Source organism: Nipponia nippon, unplaced genomic scaffold (genome assembly GCF_047370975.1).
Source record: "Nipponia nippon isolate SJK-2023a ecotype South Korea unplaced genomic scaffold, ASM4737097v1 scaffold_37, whole genome shotgun sequence".
In the NCBI taxonomy this organism is placed as follows: domain Eukaryota; kingdom Metazoa; phylum Chordata; class Aves; order Pelecaniformes; family Threskiornithidae; genus Nipponia; species Nipponia nippon.
Genome location: NW_028262355.1, coordinates 3,044,448 through 3,062,599, shown reverse-complemented (window position 1 = coordinate 3,062,599; position 18,152 = coordinate 3,044,448). Strand labels below are relative to the sequence as shown.

Sequence of the window (18,152 nt, the reverse complement as noted above, 5' to 3'; positions counted from 1 at the left end):
CCTCAAAGAAAAGTCGAGAGAAACGTCTTCCCAGGAGCTGCCAGGTCTTGTGATTTTAGCTTTGTAAAAGCACAAGCATTGTGAAGGGATTGTCCGAGTCTGAAATACCTATCACATCTTCTAGCACCTACAGGAGGAATGTGTTATATACTGAAGGGAGAAAGGAAAATGCAAGGTTGCACAGCTGTACGGATAGGCCGTGTCATCTGAAGGCTGCCGTTATCCCGATTTAGGCTATGTCCTTCACTGGCCGTCAATCACCTGAAAACTTTCGGCAGTTTTTATCTGCTCAGCATTCACCTGAATACTGGTTCTACTTGGATGAAATAAGTTGTGCTATAAAAGCCGGTCCATAGCCCAAAGTTATCAGTGGAGTAGATGATGAGGAAAAGAGCTTTGCAAACATTTATTTTTATTGTACTATTTTGCAGGGTTTAAAAGGAGCCACTTTTTCTCTTGGATTTTTTTGGGAAGTTATTCATAATATTTTAAACAAAAAGTTTATAACAAGTCATAGCCACTTCTACACACATCATCTCTGCTACCTTCTCCCACAATGCTGAACCTTTTCAGATAGCTCCTCCAGTTAACACTTCATTCTCCTCAAAGTAAATTAATGAATTAATACGGGGTTCATTCAATAACTTCTGTCTACATCCAGATCTGTGGGGACGCTTATGTTGTTTGGCTGTTTGTGAGCAGTGGGCTTAATGGTTCCACTTGTTCCCTGTCCTGTCAGGGGCTTTTGGTGGTGCTTCTGGCCCTAGGTTAGTACAATCCTCCAGCTTGACAGGAGGAACCAGATGTGAAGGGCTCCTTGTGGAGGACGCCTTTTAGGAAGGTCTACTTTTTGCCAGTGAAGGGGTTTTTGTACAGTTTCCTCAGTGCTCTGTGAATCCAGTGCTAAATCTAAACTCCTAAAAGAGTCAGTGCTGGGGCATGCTCTCCAGTGCTGGAGTGCCGTGGCTCCTGTCGTTAAACTACTTGACAGTCCCTAACACAGTTTTGGTCTGAGCCAACTAGCCCCTTAGATTCCATTACCTGGCATGACTTGGGAGCACAGGCTCTGAGGAATTTTAAAACCTATCTCAGAACCTGCAAGCAATAGAATTGAATACTTAAGCATTTTCTGTGGCAAGCACAACTAAACACTAAAACATTTGCAACCATCTCTGCTGAACTGTTTAAAGAATTTCTCGCTGAAACATCAGAAATGCCAGAAGGAAAGGACCCAGCAGTCAAGCAGTTAAAGATTAACAAAGTCACCTAGGCTCAGAAAGTGATTATATAATGTAAATACAAATTGTAAATCATGTATTTTTTTCTACAGTGTTAGTTTGATGCTGTTTCTAACCCTGAGCCGTCAAAGGCCCTCTAGTGCCATGTTCATAAAATTGCACCACTCTTAAAACAATGCTTTGCTTGAACCCTAAAGGCAAATTACAATTTGGATGAAAAGTGAGTCAGCCTTGTGACTTAGATAACATTATACCATCTGTATTTAACCAGTCTGGCAGGCCTCATTCACGATTAAAAAATGTATTTTTCTCTAACTTTGAAAACATGTGTTTTGCAACCAAAACCTTGCTAACTGACTTTCCAAGAAAGATAAGTGCTGTCTTAAAAGGGTATGGCAGAGTGTTTTGAGACAGGTACTGGGGGTAAAAAAAGGAAAGGGAAAAAATGATGCGGAGAAACCTCAATTAAACTACCTCTACTTGCCCTTCAAATGTGTCAGTGTTGAACAAAGCTTTTGTAAGCAAATTTGAAGTGAATACAGTTCTATGTAACAACTCATTTCAGATCAACAAACTCTCTGTAAGGGCATTTGACTTTTAAAATTATCTGAATGCACAGTTTGTCATCTTCAAAAGTGAAGGCATATTGCTACACACCTACAGCTTATTCAAATGACCCCTTTAAATGGAAGTAGTATTAGCCTGTGAGTCTTTCCCAGATGGTTATCAAGGTCACACGCTTACTTGTACTTGAACTTTGATCTCTTTTTCACTCCCTAGAGGTGTTGCTGTTATGGCTGCAGGTCCCTCTATAGAAACACACGTGTCTGCACTGTGTAATCTAACATTTCCAGGCATTACCAAACCTGTGGATCTCCTAGAAACAGCACAGGTCGTCTGCAATGCATCCTGCTCGTCTGGGATGAATCAAAGGCGCTGAGCTCTTGCAGCTCAACAGCGCAGTCCCCCGTGAAGCAGACTGTGCGTATTGCCTGCGCGCAGCGTGAGGCCCGTGTGATCGCAGGACCTGCTGTAAGCACAGGATCCGCTCCGTGTGTGTAAGGTTGATATCTGTTCCTGCGGTAGATATGTTAGGGAACTGTTGGGACTCACTCACAGCTATAGCCTGGCATCAAAAGGACTAGAGAAATGCACCATGTCTTCAGGTTCCCTCCAGGCAGACTATCCACCTGGAAGACACAGGGATATGCCTGGAGAAACACGGATATATGTTGGCTCTGTGCCTGACCAGTGTCATATATCGGGGTAGAAGGAGCAAGGGCAGATTATCCCCTATGCTCTTCTGCATTCATCAGTTGCAATATACTGTTTGTTCTGGGCTGTGGGTGCTCAGCATTGTGAAAAGGAAGAGGAAAGCATATCCTGAGGGCAAGTTTAATTACAGAAAGATTAATTATGCGAAAAAATGAAGTACAAGATTTTAAGTGGTTGATTGGATTGTAGGCCTAAATCTCTAAACACCAGCATTTTAATTAGCAGCTGAGTAGTAAAATATCATTAGGCTTTGTTTTCCTTTTGGAGGCATCTGCTGAGCCAGCTACTGAACAGCATTTCCCCACGGCCTCACCACACTCTGCGAGGCTTGGGCTCTAAATCCCAAGAAGGGCTAATTTCAAAGGCCTCAGGACACTTATGTGCCCAGCTCTCAACTAAAGGTCAGTGGAGCTGGGTGTGTCTCTGTGATTTTGAAAGTCTCCCATCCGTAGTGCTTTTTTCAGTTCTGAGATGGTGTTCAAGTCTGCACAGTCGCCCTTGGCTGACCTCCGGCGGGCGCACTGCCGCCTCATAGCACCCAAGAGCATGCAGGGGTGATCTGCCCCATCTCCAGCAGGATCTTGACTTTGGTATACACTACGTGGTCTTTGGGGCCAAATTTCAGTCATAACAGTAGAAGACTTGCCTCCAAGGTATGACAGGATCTCTAAGCCAGAAAAGAAGGTACTAAACATATGCTTAGCTTTGCTGATTTGTGGCAGTTGCAAGTAAATTTTGCAGGATATGCTTTTCTGCATTTGTGTCTACCTATATAGCATTTCTTAGTTGAAGGTCTGCTTTCTTTTCATCAGCCTTTATGAAAACATATGTCACATCAGGAAGAAAATGAAATTATTACATGCATGCTATATTTCCCTGAAAAATATTCAGCTCTGTGATACAACATTATGGCAGCAAAGTGCTCTCAGACCTGTGATAATGCATTAACTATTTCGAAAAATGAAAGTCATTTCAGGTAGCCTAGTATGGGATAGAAACCCTGAATATTGGCAGTATCAATCACTAGCACACATTGTAAATGGAAGCATGAAATTCAGGACTAAGCAGGGCCCCCTTTTCAGTGCAAAATCTAAAGCTCCATGGTATCTGGGCCAGATTTATAAGAGAAAGCAGTCCCTTAATGAACCTAATCCTATTAACGGAATTGTCAACTTAGGTTTGTCATCAGAAAGATGTTTTTAGCCATGAGACATTTGATCTATGGACAACTTTTTCATCTTTGGAGTATTCAATGCGTCACCTCCATACAAAACATTTTCAAAAAAATATATAAATACATAAATAAATACTTTAATTAAAAAAAACCAAACAAATACCAAACTCTCTTATTCACTTACTGCCTTTTTCCTGAACTGGGATCCAGTAATCAATTAACTTCCACAAGGTCTAAACACAGGGGTTTGAGGTGATGGTGCCTGTGATGCAGGAGAGGAACATCTGACCACAGGTCTGTCCAGCCTGTCCAAAGACCTCATCTGCAGCACAGCAGCCTCTCCCCATGGGCCCCACCACCCCTTTCGCGTCACTGGTCTGCACATAAATCCGCCACGTCACCTCGAATGCTGCTGCTCTCTGTCAGAGTATTGTCACATCAGTGCCGTTCTTCTGTCCAATATTGGGGGTTGTGTTGTGATACGTGCATTTCTGCCACCTCAGGAAGGGACTACGTCATCTGCTCCAAGCAGGTGGATCCCTTCCCCTAGTCAAAGCACTTCTGTGGGCGCTGCTCTACAAGATTCTCAGTTACTGAACAGCAGGATGTTTTTCGTTCACTGATACTTAGAGGGAAAGAGTATTCAGATGCAATCAGGTGTCTTTTCAATAGCAAGTGCTGCTAAAGACATTAAAAAGGAAAGCTTCTCGCCATGAAAGGGAGATGTAGTCATGTAATCTCAAGCAGCTCTTGCTCTATTGCACTGTGATGGGAATATTGTTAAGACTTGATTTAATGAATAGCACCATTCCAGAATTAAAGGGTTTTTTACTTGCATGCAGCCATTACATAAGCTCTAGCTGTGCCACGGGGATGCATATTGACCGGGCGAAAGAGAAACTTGTCTCAGGAGAAGCTCTTCAGTGCATACAGGCTTTAGATAAGTATCTGAAAACAAGTATTTGCTAAGCTTGAAGAATTCTTTTGCTGATCTAAATGTTATCTTAATAGGCCAGAGTGAAACAGCTCTGGATCCACTGTGGAAAAATGGAGTCACAATGTGGATGTCAGGGGGCAGTGGGATCAGGATTGCTCCCTGAGAAGGTCCAGGCCAGGGCGATGGGGGACCCCAGGACCAGCAGTGCCCTCGCCCACAGGCTCTGAACGCAGTGGGCAGAGCTGGGGCTGGCAGCAGGGTCCAGCGGCTGCCCAGTGATCGTCAGGGAAGGCAAAGCATGGTCCTTCCTGGAAAACCAGTCAACAAGCCAGGCTCAGCAGGGGACCACCTCGGCACAGGCACAGCTGTGATGTAGCTTAGGGCAGGGCTGGGGGCCTGACCTGAGCTGAAATGGGGTTTCTGGGCCCCAGGGGTAAGGGGGCTCTTTCTCATTGAAGCCAGTTTGGGCGATGACGTGACGGTGCCTACGAGGCCCTGACAGCTGGGGTGTCAGGCAGCTTCTGTGCACCTTCCCTGTGCTCCAAACTGTGAGCCCGGTGTAGGGATGGCACGAGAGGGTGTTTGCCGGGGAGAAGGCTGGTGGTTCCAGCCTGTGGCTCCTCGTACCTACCTGTGAGGTACCTGCAGCCCTCGGATGGCGTAGGTCAGTATGGGCTGCTGTATTGCTTACCAAAAACCCCACTTGCAGGTCAAGGCAAGATGAACTCTGATTTTATATGTAACTGGTACATTATAGGTGATGAATCACAGGATCAGGTCTGGATTCACCTACCTAAGGATCTCTGCGCATAGGCATATTTTATGACAAGATAAGTTAAACTTAAGGAAAGCAGTACATCACATAGTGATGCTGGAAAACAGTTTGGCTCTCCTGTGGATTAGTCTGTGAGCTTTGATCTCTTTTGTTTACAATCAGACTTCATATAAACAGATGTTTAGACTGTCTGTTGTCTCTTTATACCTGTGTATCATGTAGGTATAAAGAACTCTATATTGCACCTATAACAAAACGGGTCTGAGTCTGACTACATCAGATGCGTAATCAGGGTCAAAGAATATTACCAGGCCCTAGGACTCTATCGCCTGTGCTGTTCAATTGTCAGAATAGTGTCTGACCCAGTTTTGGCCTGGGCGCTCTCCCAAGCAGTTCCCAGGGCCAGTTGGGGAGTTAGGACAGGCATTCCCAATAGGCAGTTAGATGGGACCACACTGTTTGGTAGGGTGAGAGAGTTCAATAGCATCGCAGTGGGTTGTTCCAGGCCAGCTGGCCTTGGGGCAAGAGACTGGTGCCAGGCATATTTAATTTACTAGAATAGATGTTGCTTCTGTGTTCTCAGAGATCCTAAAAGGGTGGCTGAACACTTGCAGAGACCTGGAGACTCTGGAGATTAAAGTCATCAGGAGAGAGGCCATCCAGTCCAGTGCAGGTTTGCCAGGGTCCAGAGGGGCTTTCTGTACGGGTTTGTTAAAGCCCGTGGCCTGAGCTGTCCTGTCCACGAGGTCTGCCTATTTTGGGTGCTCTCCATAGTCCAAGCTGAGTGTATTCCGATGCAGGGTAGTGCCTCTATCGCTGTCAAAGCCATGTCTGGCCTTGGGCAAGTGACAGTCCCCACACGTGTGCATGCTGGGACAGCAGGGATCTGCACACCCTGCTTGCACTCTGGTTGCAAGCTGCTGTCGGGAACTAACAGACACGATGCATTTCCAGCAACACATTTCTGATCCTGACTTTCAGAAGTGAGTGCTTGGAGCTGCAGGCTCACTGTGTATTTGGACACTTGCAGCATTAGCCTGACTTTAAGAACATCCAGTGGGAAAATCTTCTGGTCTCTACTTGTGAGAGCTCTAACTTATTTCCAACAGACTTAAAGAAAAACAAAACAACAGGTAGAATCAGAAACTTAATGCTACATTTCCATTTCAAATCAAAGTAACAGAACTGGATCTGTCTGTCAAATTTTAGAAGGAAGAGAAGAGGCCATACACGTCTTCTGTACTTCTTGGCTTGTTGAGCGACCCTACCCTGTTGAAGCTCAGGCTAGGTCTGTTCAAGGACAGGCTAAATGCCAAGTGAGCAGAGGCAGGTGACTCGGGCAGAATTGTACTGCTTTAGCCTACATCTGAATACGTTATTCTTTGGTCAGAGAACACTTTAAACCCCCAAATTGTGTTGTGCATCACATTTCAGATTTCAGGAGGACAGGGGGCTTTGGTGCAAGAACGTGACACAATTGTTCACATCTGTATGGGCATCTTTCCACATAATATACAGTAGTGTGCAGTGACGATGTCTTAAATTATAAATAGTTCTAAAGAGAAGAACATGTGTGATTGTCTGCTTAGGGGGACTTTTTCAGTAATTAACCCAGTATCTGTCGTATCGTCCTCCACTGCTACTTGGGAGAACTTCCAAAGGACTAACTCCTCCGATAGCCAGCACTTGCTGATTAAAAGCTTAACACATTTTTTCCTGCTACACAATCAATAAAGCATACCTCTGCCGCTTGGGATATTGTTTCTAGCTCCCACAGATCTGATAGCAGTGACCCTTACCCAACAGGGTTAAGAGATGTCCTCACCCATTTTGGCCACATAGTAGTAACGATCATGATACACCTCTCCCTATTTTCGTAAGAGATATGGGGAGAAATCAGGTTAAAGGGAAGTACAGTTATTGCAAACATAAAGCTGTGCAAATATATCTAACAGTAAATAGTGGCCATGCAGTCAAGCATCCCAGTCTGCCTGTCCTTGCTAAGGCCTGGAACTACACAGACATTGCTCATACATGTCCTTCCAGTCATTCTTGCATTCATTCATTCATGCAAACCCAAGACCCCGCTCACTCCCAAAAACACCTCTTGCTGACAGCATTGATGCTTATTCTTATCAGGCCTTTGCTGCTGTCATGCTTCATTTTGGAGATGTAATGAGGCATTAATACTTATCTTTGATGTGTGAACTGTGTCAAAATATCCTGTTCTTCTGAGCTCTCCATCCATCAGAATCCACCACAAAATGTGAACAAAATCGCCATTGTTTGAAAAATTGACGTAGCCCCACTGACAGAGCGTTTCAGCGGGCAGGCAGGAAGCAAGCGTGTGTAGTGCTTACTGCATCTCAGCCCTTTTAATTGCTTAATCAGTTCCTTCTCCTGTCTCCTTTTGCTTTCTCAGACTCACACCCAACCTCCATCCTCTCTTTTGTTGTCTAAGTCCTCCTATTACCCCACTTACCAGCACTGCAGCGCTGCTCTGACTATGTGCCAGGCAGCCCTGGCCCTTCATCACAACTCAGAGATGCAGACCAAAGACCTAGATATAGTTTAGACATGATTTGGGGAAGATGGAGACCTTTTTTCCAGTAATTCTTTCCTGAGTTTAATGCATCTTTCTTCAGGAAGGCTTCAGTTTAGTGCTGATATCTAAAAATACCCACCACCAAATGAATAGGGGAATGGTAGCCACAGTTTTTCTAAAGCCATTGCTTCATCAGCCAAATTGCAGAACAGACGACAGCCCAGGCAGTATATTGCAGCATGTCTTTGGTGGATACAAATAACTTGTGGTGGATTTCCTGCAGGATCGGCATGTTACCACAGTTAACGCATACGGCACAGATTTCTAAAATGGCAAGTGACACTGCTGAAATCCTTCAAAGGAATACAGTTGACATTCTCTGAAAAATCTTAGCACTTGTATGGGGCTGACTGAGCCCCTTGAATTCACAAGTTGCATCTAAAGACTTTGACTGAAAAACCTGTGCGTATGCTTCAGTTCTCCCTAAAACAAACAAACAAACAAACGAACGAACAAAAAAGAGACTCATCGGTAGATCCTGGGATAGCAGAAATACTCTCATGTACTGTTTTTATTTTCTGCTTTTTGTATCAGAGTGAATTGGATGAGAATCAAATACAGATGGCTGGAGATGATGTGGGTTTGCCAGAAGACCTTCAGAAGATGGTGGCAGAAGATCAGGTGGAGGAAGAGGACAAGGACTCTATCCTGGGACAGCTGCAGAACATCCAGAATATGGACATGGATGCGATCAAAGAAAAGGCACAAGCCACCTTCACCGAAATGAAACAGGCTGCTGAGCAGAAATGTTCTGTGATGTAGAAGAGACACCACTATCCAAGGGTTGTGAATTCAGTCTGGTCTCACAGGGGCTGCAGAGTGATGGCAGGCAGAGGAATGCACTTAGCTCTATAGCATTAAATGTAAATATAGAAAAGTGAGAGAGAGAGACTTTAAAACCCCAAGGCGTGTTAAAATTTACGTGCTGTGACTGCTTAGTGCAAAGCTAGAATAGATCCTTGTTTTTTTAACAGAACATTTTTCCTCATGGAAAAAAATGGCTTTAAAAAAGCTAATATTGGGGAAAAAATGTGCCTTTTTCCATTTTTTCAAAGTGATCAAAATGCTATTAAATGTGTATTTTTTTAGCAAAATTCTTCTGATGCATAACATATAGGTAACCACTCATTTAATACTGCTTTCAGAAATAAATACGTATATTTCTAATAAAAACATGCCTGTTTCAAACATTTTGAAACAAACCCAGTATTAAAATGTTGACATTTTCTGCAAAAATTTTAAAAAAATGGTTTTGACCATCTCTGTACTAAATATAGCAAAAGGCAAAAAGTGAAGTATATAACTTTACAGCTTGGAACAAAAATGTTATCGTATGTAGAACTGAGTGAGGACTTGCAGGAAACCAAGGTTTGGTAGCTATTGGCGAACCATGGTCAGTGAGCTTTCATTTCACAGCCTCTCCGTCTTCAAATGCAGTTCAAACCTCAAGTGACAGCAGTGTCCCTCTGCTTGGCTGCTATGTGTGCCAAATTCTGGGGCTTGGGGTACTAGCAAATTACTTGTATAGGCTAAAATGAGCCCACCACATTTATTCTAAGAGTTAACTCCGTACAAGGCTAAACCTTGTATCTGGCCCACCTGGAAGATTACACAGGGTAGGGCACCTAAACCCTGAGAAAAGGCATGGCTTTCACTAGTGCTAAATCTGAGCCTGTGGGACACGCAGGATCCAGTTCAATGGTTTTAGATTCAGGACCAAGCAAGATTTTCTTTGCTGTTGTTTGTAGAGTTTTTTTCTGGGGAAGACCTAAGTAGGTGCTGGCCTGATTGCCTCCTACTCCCCAACAAGTGGAGCTGATGCTGGCTAAGAGTTGGAGGAGCGCGGCCCCGTACAGAGCAGCTGGCTGGTTGTTACGGGATGGCTGCTCGCTGCAGCCTGCAGTGCTGCCAGGGACCCAGCCCGGGGGCCCTAAGCAGCCTGGGCAGGCAATGATGGGCCAGCACAGGTCATCTCCACCAGCGCTGTGGAGCAGGGTCCTGTGGTTAAGGCACAGTGGAGCATCAGTCTGTCTCTGCACTTGCATAACCATAATAGTTATCATACATGGTAACTCACACAAAAGCTCTACGGCCCTTGCACGGGGATGATGTATACAATACTACTCCCGAGGGGCTCAGATATTCTGTAAAATGAAGGACTTTGTAAGTTCTCCAAGAACCAGCCTATGAATGAAATTTGCAAATGAATACATGTAGCACCTTCCCTCAGGTTTATAAGTCTCTCTCTCTCCTCCCCCCAGTCAAGTAAAAATATTCATTTTAAATGAATAAATGCACTAAGTATGGTTTGTCTCTTTTCTTTCTTTCTCTCTTTTCCTCCCTCGCTCCCTCCTGCCTGCCTTCCTTTTCTCCTTCCGTCTTTTCACTCTTTTGTCTCTTTCCCTGCCCTCCCCTTCCCTCCCCCTTTTCTCTCATCCTTTCTCCTCAATCCTGGCCTCAGGTATCGGTCTGTGAAGTGCAAAAGATACAACTCCAAGGCACTCCAGAGGTGCAATCCACTCTGTCCAGAGCCCCCTTTGCCTGGGTTGGGTCATGTCCTCCGGCCCCACAGAACGCTGGTGGCTCTGCCAAGCCCCTGTGCTTTACTGAGAGAAGCTGGGTGATCCCATGGACCGGCTTTCTGGAAGGTCCCATCACCAACAGGGAGGATCCACTGGGGGTTGCAGAAAACAGCTGGGCGTCCCCAGTATTAGGTACAGGAAAAACCTTTGTATCTGGTGACGTAAACCATGTCTTGGAAACACCTTTATTGCCTCCATTGGTCGTGCCCTGGGCACACCCACCATGAGAGGACTTAGTCATCCTAGCTGGCAGCCCCAGCTAACACCTCTTGCTGCTGCAGGCCCGGGTGGAGCAAGGCCGGCTGCAGCTGAGGGGCTGCATGGCTGCACCGGGCCTGGTTGCCGACAGCTTCAGAAGCAGCTCCCGGGTGAAGTGCAACACTGCTGTGGAGAGACCACAGCATGGGCTTGGTAAAACTACGGTTTCACCAGGTAGCCCACCATGCCTGAGCAGTGCAGAGCAGCTTCCCACCCGTGCCTGGGATGGTCCCGCTCCCTGCAGAGGGAGGCAGCAGTCACGCACAGCTGTACGGTTGCAGTGCCAAGGGGCAGACAGACACACAAAATCTTAGGGAGGATTTGAGCGTCTGCCATGCCTGCGGTGTTTTAACGGTCACTTGGGAAAGGAGGACAAATTCTCCTTCTTGGCAAAGCCACCTCTGCAGTGAGGCAGAGAGGAGGGCAGGGGAGGGAGGTTCACCTCTCTCCTGCTCCAGCAGGCTGCTGGGTGCCCAGACTGCCAGGGAGAGTCACGCCACCACCTTCCACTGCAGCGCTGGCACAGACACGGTGACGTGGGAAAAGGCCGGAGAAAATGAGCTACTTTTACAAAGCCTGTTATCACCAATGGGTATAATGGTGCCCTCCTCCATGGCTGCAAAAGGACAGAGATGGCAGTGTGTAGCTTTATGCGTTCATCATATATGGATCATGTTTTATTAATCTGGGCAAATAAATTTATTTGTATGTCTTTTATCTATTTTCTACTAGAATCCTTTATAGCATTTCAAGCTGATCACCATTTTTTCCCTAAGGTACTGGTGAGCACACACGCAACCACTTTCTAAAAACACTCCTCCCACACATATGCTGAAATGTTCATGTTTGTGACAACATTTCTAGGTGGCAGGAGTGCAGATCCGAAGCATATCATTATTGGAATCTTCGAGTGTCTTGAGCATACAACTTTGTTTCCACCTTGGTTTTGTGTGTGGGACTGTCTGCTGCTGAGCCAGCGGGGGAAGAACTGTGCACCTCCAGCTCCTCTCTAGCCAGAAGGCACTCGAAGGGAATCGCCTCTAGGCTTTTGGGGGATCTGTGGCATCGTGAAAAATACTGGCCCAGGTCTCTAAAACATGCAGATCACTTATATCACCTTGGTGCATTGAGGAGGTGAGCTCTGGGCAAAACGCTCTTCTGGGCTGTCAGCAAGAGACAGCGGTACGTAATTGCAGTTTCCCTAAAAGCAGCCAGTTTGCTAATGGGAAAGGAAGTTGAGATTCCTCCCTACAAATAGAGCAAGATATAAACCCAAACTGGTGCCTGTACTTTGCTTGCCAGGGAGTGAATTTCTCTCATGTGACTGTGCGGGCCCGGCTCTGCCGCCCTTCCCCGTCCAGCAGCTCGTTGGCTGGGTGCCTTATGCTTCAGCTGCTCGGCTCCCTGTCCTGCTGCACAGACGCTCAGCCCTGGCCCTGAGCACTGGGATGGGAAGGGTATTTGAGGAAGGGTGACTAGGAAAGAGCTGGGGAGATGTGTCAGTGTTGGTTGACAGAAGTGGACCTCTTGCTTCCTCCGCTTGCTGTTTACTTGGAGGGGAGGACAGGAGATGCATCATGACTTTCTAGATGTCTAGCTTACTTAAAAAAACAGATGAAAAGTGAAAAGATCATAAACTTGTAGGGCAAACCCATTGCAGATCACTCCAGCCCCTTAATTCCTGCTGCCCAGATGAGGAGCTGGGTGAGGCACTGGTGCAGCCTGTGAGGAGAGACCAGGTCGTTCCTAGAGGAGCGTGTCCATTTCAACAACGCCTGCCTTTTTCCCATGATGTTGCTAAAAGTGTGCCTCTCCCCCTCTGGAAGGGAGAAATGGGGGAAGGCTTCCTTCAGCATGCGCCTGGAGGGGTCTATTTCTGCTTTGCTGTTCAACAGAAAAATCCTCCAGACAAGAAAGCAAGAAAGCCAGAAAGGTTAGATGGCAAGAAAGGTTAGAAGGGACCTTCAGAAGCTGCAGAAAACATCCAATCTTCTTGTCTTGCTCTAGTTTTTAACATAAGCAGATTTATTTTTTTTTAATGTAGCTGCTCTCTGCGCCAGGCTGCTGTGATGCCCGCTGCCAGCAAGGGCCTGGTACACCCAGGTGTCCAAGACAGCTCTGTGCCATGTTGAGCCACTGTATCAGCCCTGGCAAGGGGCCATCAACCCTCGATGGCTGCTTTAACTCTTTTTGCCAGAAAAACTGCTTTCTCCTACAAGTCTGGTGGCCAAAGAACTTTTTGTTTATTTTCTCAATGGCCCTTCACCCAAACCCCTGCCCATGGGCCCTGAGCCTCCAGTTAAGCTCAGGACTGGGCCTTCAGTCCCTGCCTGAACTGTGCTGCAGCCCTGCCTGCCTCCAGCCTGGCCACAGCCACGTCTGTGCCTGGCCATGGCACAGACCCTGACCTGCAAACGGACTTGCCAGCTGGACCTTGTATGTGCCTGGTGATCGCTGGCCCCAATTCTGACCTATGGATGGACTTCCCAGCTTGGCCTTAGACCTGCCTCCCCACCGCAGTCCTGCTTGGCCATCCGGACCCTCCGGTGCACCCAGTCACCATCCCTGATCCGCCCCCGTGCCTCCCTGGGGCAGTGTGGGGCTCAGCCCTGCTCTGCTGGCTGCGTACCACACGCGCTCCCGTCCCTTCGGGAGCCGCCGGCCGTGGCTCCCTGGCAGGGATGCTGGAGTTACCAGCTTGGGGACAGGGAGAGGTGGCAGGTGTTGGTCCTGTCCTCCATGGACTCCTCTGTGTAGGGGGGGTTCTTGGATGCAAGAGATCATCTTCGAAAAGCTCTTTCAGCAATCACTATTCAAATATAAGTTGCATAGACTTGTTTGAAAATTTGTTATCAAATATTTTCCCCATTGTAGCCCCAAGAAAATATGCCTTTTCTTCTTGTTCACTTCTTTCTTATTTAAGAAACACAGAAGTTGTCAAGTTTACCTTCCTCGCTTTTTCCAGGGGATGCCCTGGTCCATTCAGAGACGGATGTCAGTGGCTCTTGCATTGTAACAGGTCACTTCTTTAGTGGAGGAGACCTAGCTTCAGCACGTTCATCAAGCATCAGAGCGAGCAAATGCTAACTCAGTCTCAAACACTCTGCCCTAAAACCACCAAGACTTCTGATCCTACTTCTGTCTCTTGGGATCCTTCTCTCACATGTCACCACAGAATTTAATTATCTATGCAGAAAGACAGGTGGGCTCTTTTAGGAGATCTTTACATAAAGTAGTTAGAATAGTTGCCAGCTCAGCTCAGCTGGCCTTTGGCTTGTGAGGATCAATCCATTTCCCTCTGTATTTGTATAAATCTGGTAGGTGTCTCCATACTGTTCTGTTACTTTACAGACTGAATTGTCTTATTTATAAAATGCCAAAGTAAACAAGCCTAAGGCTTTTGACCTTTGAATTAAAATGTGGCTGGGACATCCTGAAAATCTTTCTTACTGAAAGCATCTGGTGGTCTAAAGGAGCTAATTAAATTCATCAGCATATATAGGATCAGCATTCTCACAGTTTAAAGGGTCAAAGAAGAAAGTACAATCAGAATCACCAAACAAGTGATTAATGAGATTCCAAAAAAATGTCAGGGCTAGCAGAGGCCAGTGGGGCTGGGAGGTGGCTGCGGGCTGGTACGGGACAGGGGACCTCCCCATCCACGGCATGGGACGCTCCCCAGCCCTGGCGCTGGCCAAAGCCATGCTGATCTGCTGCTGGGAGACGAGTGAGCTGCCTTAGGCGCCATTTTTAGAGCCAGAGACTTAAAAACTCTCGGTCTGGAGTGGCAGAGCTGGGCTACATCACAGGAGGTGCTGGTTTCTGCCCTGAGCTCCCACGTGCAGACAGAATTTCCCCTGGGGGCCAGGGCTTCCATCCGCCCTGTGGCTGGCATCGGGCTGTGCAGAGGAGTGGTGGGGCACAGTGGGTCCCAGCCCCACGGAGGGGCCAGCACTGTTGCCCCAAATCCCCCCACGTAGGGCGGTGTGATGGCCAGGGCACAGCTGCAAATCTGTCCTGCCCTCAGCAGGAGCCTGATCCTCACCACGTTGGAGGTGGCTGCCCTGCTCCCAGCCAGCACCTGCATGGCTCATCCCTGGCTGTCCCTGCCCTCAGACACCAGCTGCAGGCCTGGGGAGGCACGCGCGTAGGAGGTGGCAGGGCCACATGGGGTACACGTCACCGGGCATGCAGCTCTCAAGATGCTTAGCCCCGGGGACAGATCATGGGAGAGCCGGGAGCACAGCAGGCAGGCAGCACACTGACTCTGCCTCTTAAGAAAAAGGAAAGGAGGTCTTTCTCCAAGGTCTTGCGCTAAACAACCTTTCTCCTAAGGCTGCTGGAACCTTAAGAGGCAGCCACTGCGTGTGTGTGCATATGCATGTGTGCTGGGGGGTGTGTGTATGCACTTGTGTGCACAAATGCATGTTTACATATGCGCATGCACCTATGCACATGTGTGCATGTATGTGTATGCGTGTGTGTGTGTCTCTGTGTGCGTGGGTGCTGTACGGAAGAGGAGCAGATTAAAGCGTTAGGTCACATGGGAGCTACTGCTGGACGGACCCTACCTGGGATTTGGGTTCTTATAGTTAATAGGATCGCTGGAGCTCAAGGCTGTCATCCCATCAAGATAAATGTCTCTAGTGCCCACTTTTAAGCAATCCGAATTCAATTAGGCTAATTGGAAAACAAGTAAAGAAGGATTGCATTAATATAGCCTTACAGCATGAACCTCCACTCCCTCCCTCCAGAGGGATGGCTGAGCGTGGCGAGCCTGAGCGTGGCGAGCCCTCGCACCAGAGCCATGCTGCTCACCACCCAGAAAGGGCTGCCCCGCTGCCCGAGCAGCCGGGCTGATGCCATGCCCACAGCCAGGACGAGCACCGGGATCAGGACGCCAGGTGGAGGCTCAGGCACTGCGCTGCACGGGGTCCTGCGCCGCACGCTCTGTGGGATTCCTGCATGCCACAGAGCACCTTGTAAGCGGTGGAGAAAACACAACCAACTCTCCTAGGGGCAGATAAAGAAAAATCTCACCAGAAAAAAAGCAGGAGGTGATTGTCAAGGTATGAGTGATACAGTGATAGGAGGAGGTAGCAGCTTCCTCACGCATCGTGCTTTCAAGGAGGTTCTTAAACTGTACGCTTAGGGACTTCTGAAGAGAAAAAAAGCCAGGCCAGTTTTTCCAGTTTTTAACAGTCTGTTGGATGATACAGAGTATGCAAACTGCAGCAGGGTACAGGTTCCCACTGGGTGAATGTTTCCCCCTTTTCCTCGCCCCACACTGTCCCCCCCTTGTCGATTTGCTGTCTGACCTTGAAAGTCCTGTTTATCTCTCAGGGAGGCACTCCCTGCTGCACATCACTGGTCTGGAGAGTGATGTCCCACCTGCAGAGTGACTTCAGCTTCAAATGTCTACGCTGCAAGGCAGTAATTATTTCACTGGACATAAAGAAAAGACAGGAGGAAAGGAAGGAAGAATCTGTGGCGTTTTATGGTGCCGATTTCATTGTGTGAAGCCACGTCCCATACATATGTTTCAGCAGCACCAACAGGATCGAAACTATTCCCATTTAGTCTTCACTACACATGCACAGAACGGAGGTATAGCAGGCAGCTGCACTTTTATAGGTTGTCCATCTTGAGAATTTTTGTTAGCTTCCAAACGTTTTCAGCAGTAATTGTTATAATAATACAAATAATACAAAAATAATTGCAAAAAAACTAAAAAAGGTGATGGAATGGGGGCCATCTTTTGCAAAGGCAAGTAACAAATCCCACCCATTTCATCCCCTAATGAATATTCTCAAATTTGATCCTGATTGCCCCTGTAAATTTCCGAAGGTAAATGGTCTTTGCGAAGCTGTGGTGTACCACAGTATCAATTACTGAGGCTTCATACTAGTATGAGGTGAGTCCCAGGGGACTCTGGCAGCAGGGGATTTAGCGAACAGCCAGTACATTAGACCCACAGAGAAATGTTCAGACCGTTACCTTTGCCATCCTAAACTCTCTGTGTTAGTCTCCAATCATCAAAGGAACCATTAGGCTTCCTCCCTCCCCAGAGCTGTGCGATGGCTCCTGTGCACGTCAGGGCACCACAGTCAGCGCCTTAAGCATGGCAAGAGAGAAAAGATAGATATGGAGCTGGAAGAGTCAGAGCTGGGCTCTGCTCTGCTACAGCTTTTTTTTTTCCCCCCAGATTTTTACAGGCTGTGACCAAGGGAGTTGCTTCCTCTTTTGACAACTCCATTCCCCTGCAAGAAGGATGCTACAGTGACAAATGCAGTTCCATACGGCATATACAGCTGTAATAATCTGCTGCTGAGAAGGAGGATCCTTCTCTATGAGGGAGGAAGGTCTCTCGTGTACTGTGTGGGATGTGTACCCTGCTTCGGGGGTGGAAGTTTTTTTGCTGTACATTTGCATTGCGATTAACAGCAAAAAATGGGAGTCTTGTTCCTGTATTTGACAATTTTGACAGCTGCCCTAAAAGCAGCATCCATGCCGGGATCCAGTGCCCATTGCCCTTACTGCCAGACCAGAGTCTGGCTAAAGAGGTTTTGCTCCTCCATCTCACCTTGCTATCTTTTTTTGCTACAACAAGCAAAAATGATTCCCAAGTTTGCCCAGGGCTTCTGGAGGGACAGGCACGTTTTGTACTGGTTGTGAGTGCCATAAAACCCCAGCTCCAAATTAGAAGAAATTAGGGACATTGCACAGTTCATTCATCTTCACTAATAGAGTTCTTGGGAAATACACATGTAGATTAAAGGAACACAATGGCCCCTGGCTGATTGCTTTGAGTACCCTCCAATGCCCCTACAATGGTATTGACTTGCTTTTCATATTGTGCACAAAAGCCACACTAACCTTTTCTTGTCTCTTCTGTTAGCCTCTTCCCTCTTTGCCAACGGACGGCTGAGTTCTTTCGGCCCTGACCCCCGCCCCCAGAAGCAGTCAGCGAAGGCAAACCTCACCTGGAGCGAGCAGGAAAAGCTGAGCACTTCTAAAAGGAATCGACTTTGGGACGTGAGACCATAAGCCTTAAAAAGGTGGGGGCACGGGCAGAGGCAAGCACTGCCCATCTTTGTTTTGAAGCGATTCCTCTGGAAAAATCTACACAAAATGCATCCTGTTGGGGCGGGGGGGGAGCAAGAATGATGATTTGTTGAGAGAGGTCATACCTTTTATTAGACTAGCTAACGTATCTGGAAGAAGCAGCAGTGGTGTTTTTCTTTCACATACGCTCTCCTCAGGCTTGAAATGGAAGCACCTTCAAAGCTAAGCGCAGGCTGAAAACCA

General features: G+C 47.2%; 1 protein-coding gene across 2 annotated transcripts in view; it reads left to right on the top strand.

The window, feature by feature from the left end:
- The window catches only part of LOC104020971 (complexin-4), a 46,913-nt gene extending 35,352 nt beyond the window's left edge, over window positions 1-11,561 (top strand). For both annotated transcript variants that reach the window (XM_087772766.1, XM_087772765.1), the window contains one exon: window positions 8,539-11,561. In XM_087772766.1, coding sequence (XP_087628892.1) covers window positions 8,539-8,766 — 228 coding nt within the window. In that variant the 3' untranslated portion in view covers window positions 8,767-11,561. The remainder of the gene's footprint in view (window positions 1-8,538) is intronic.
- Window positions 11,562-18,152: the final 6,591 nt, after the last annotated feature.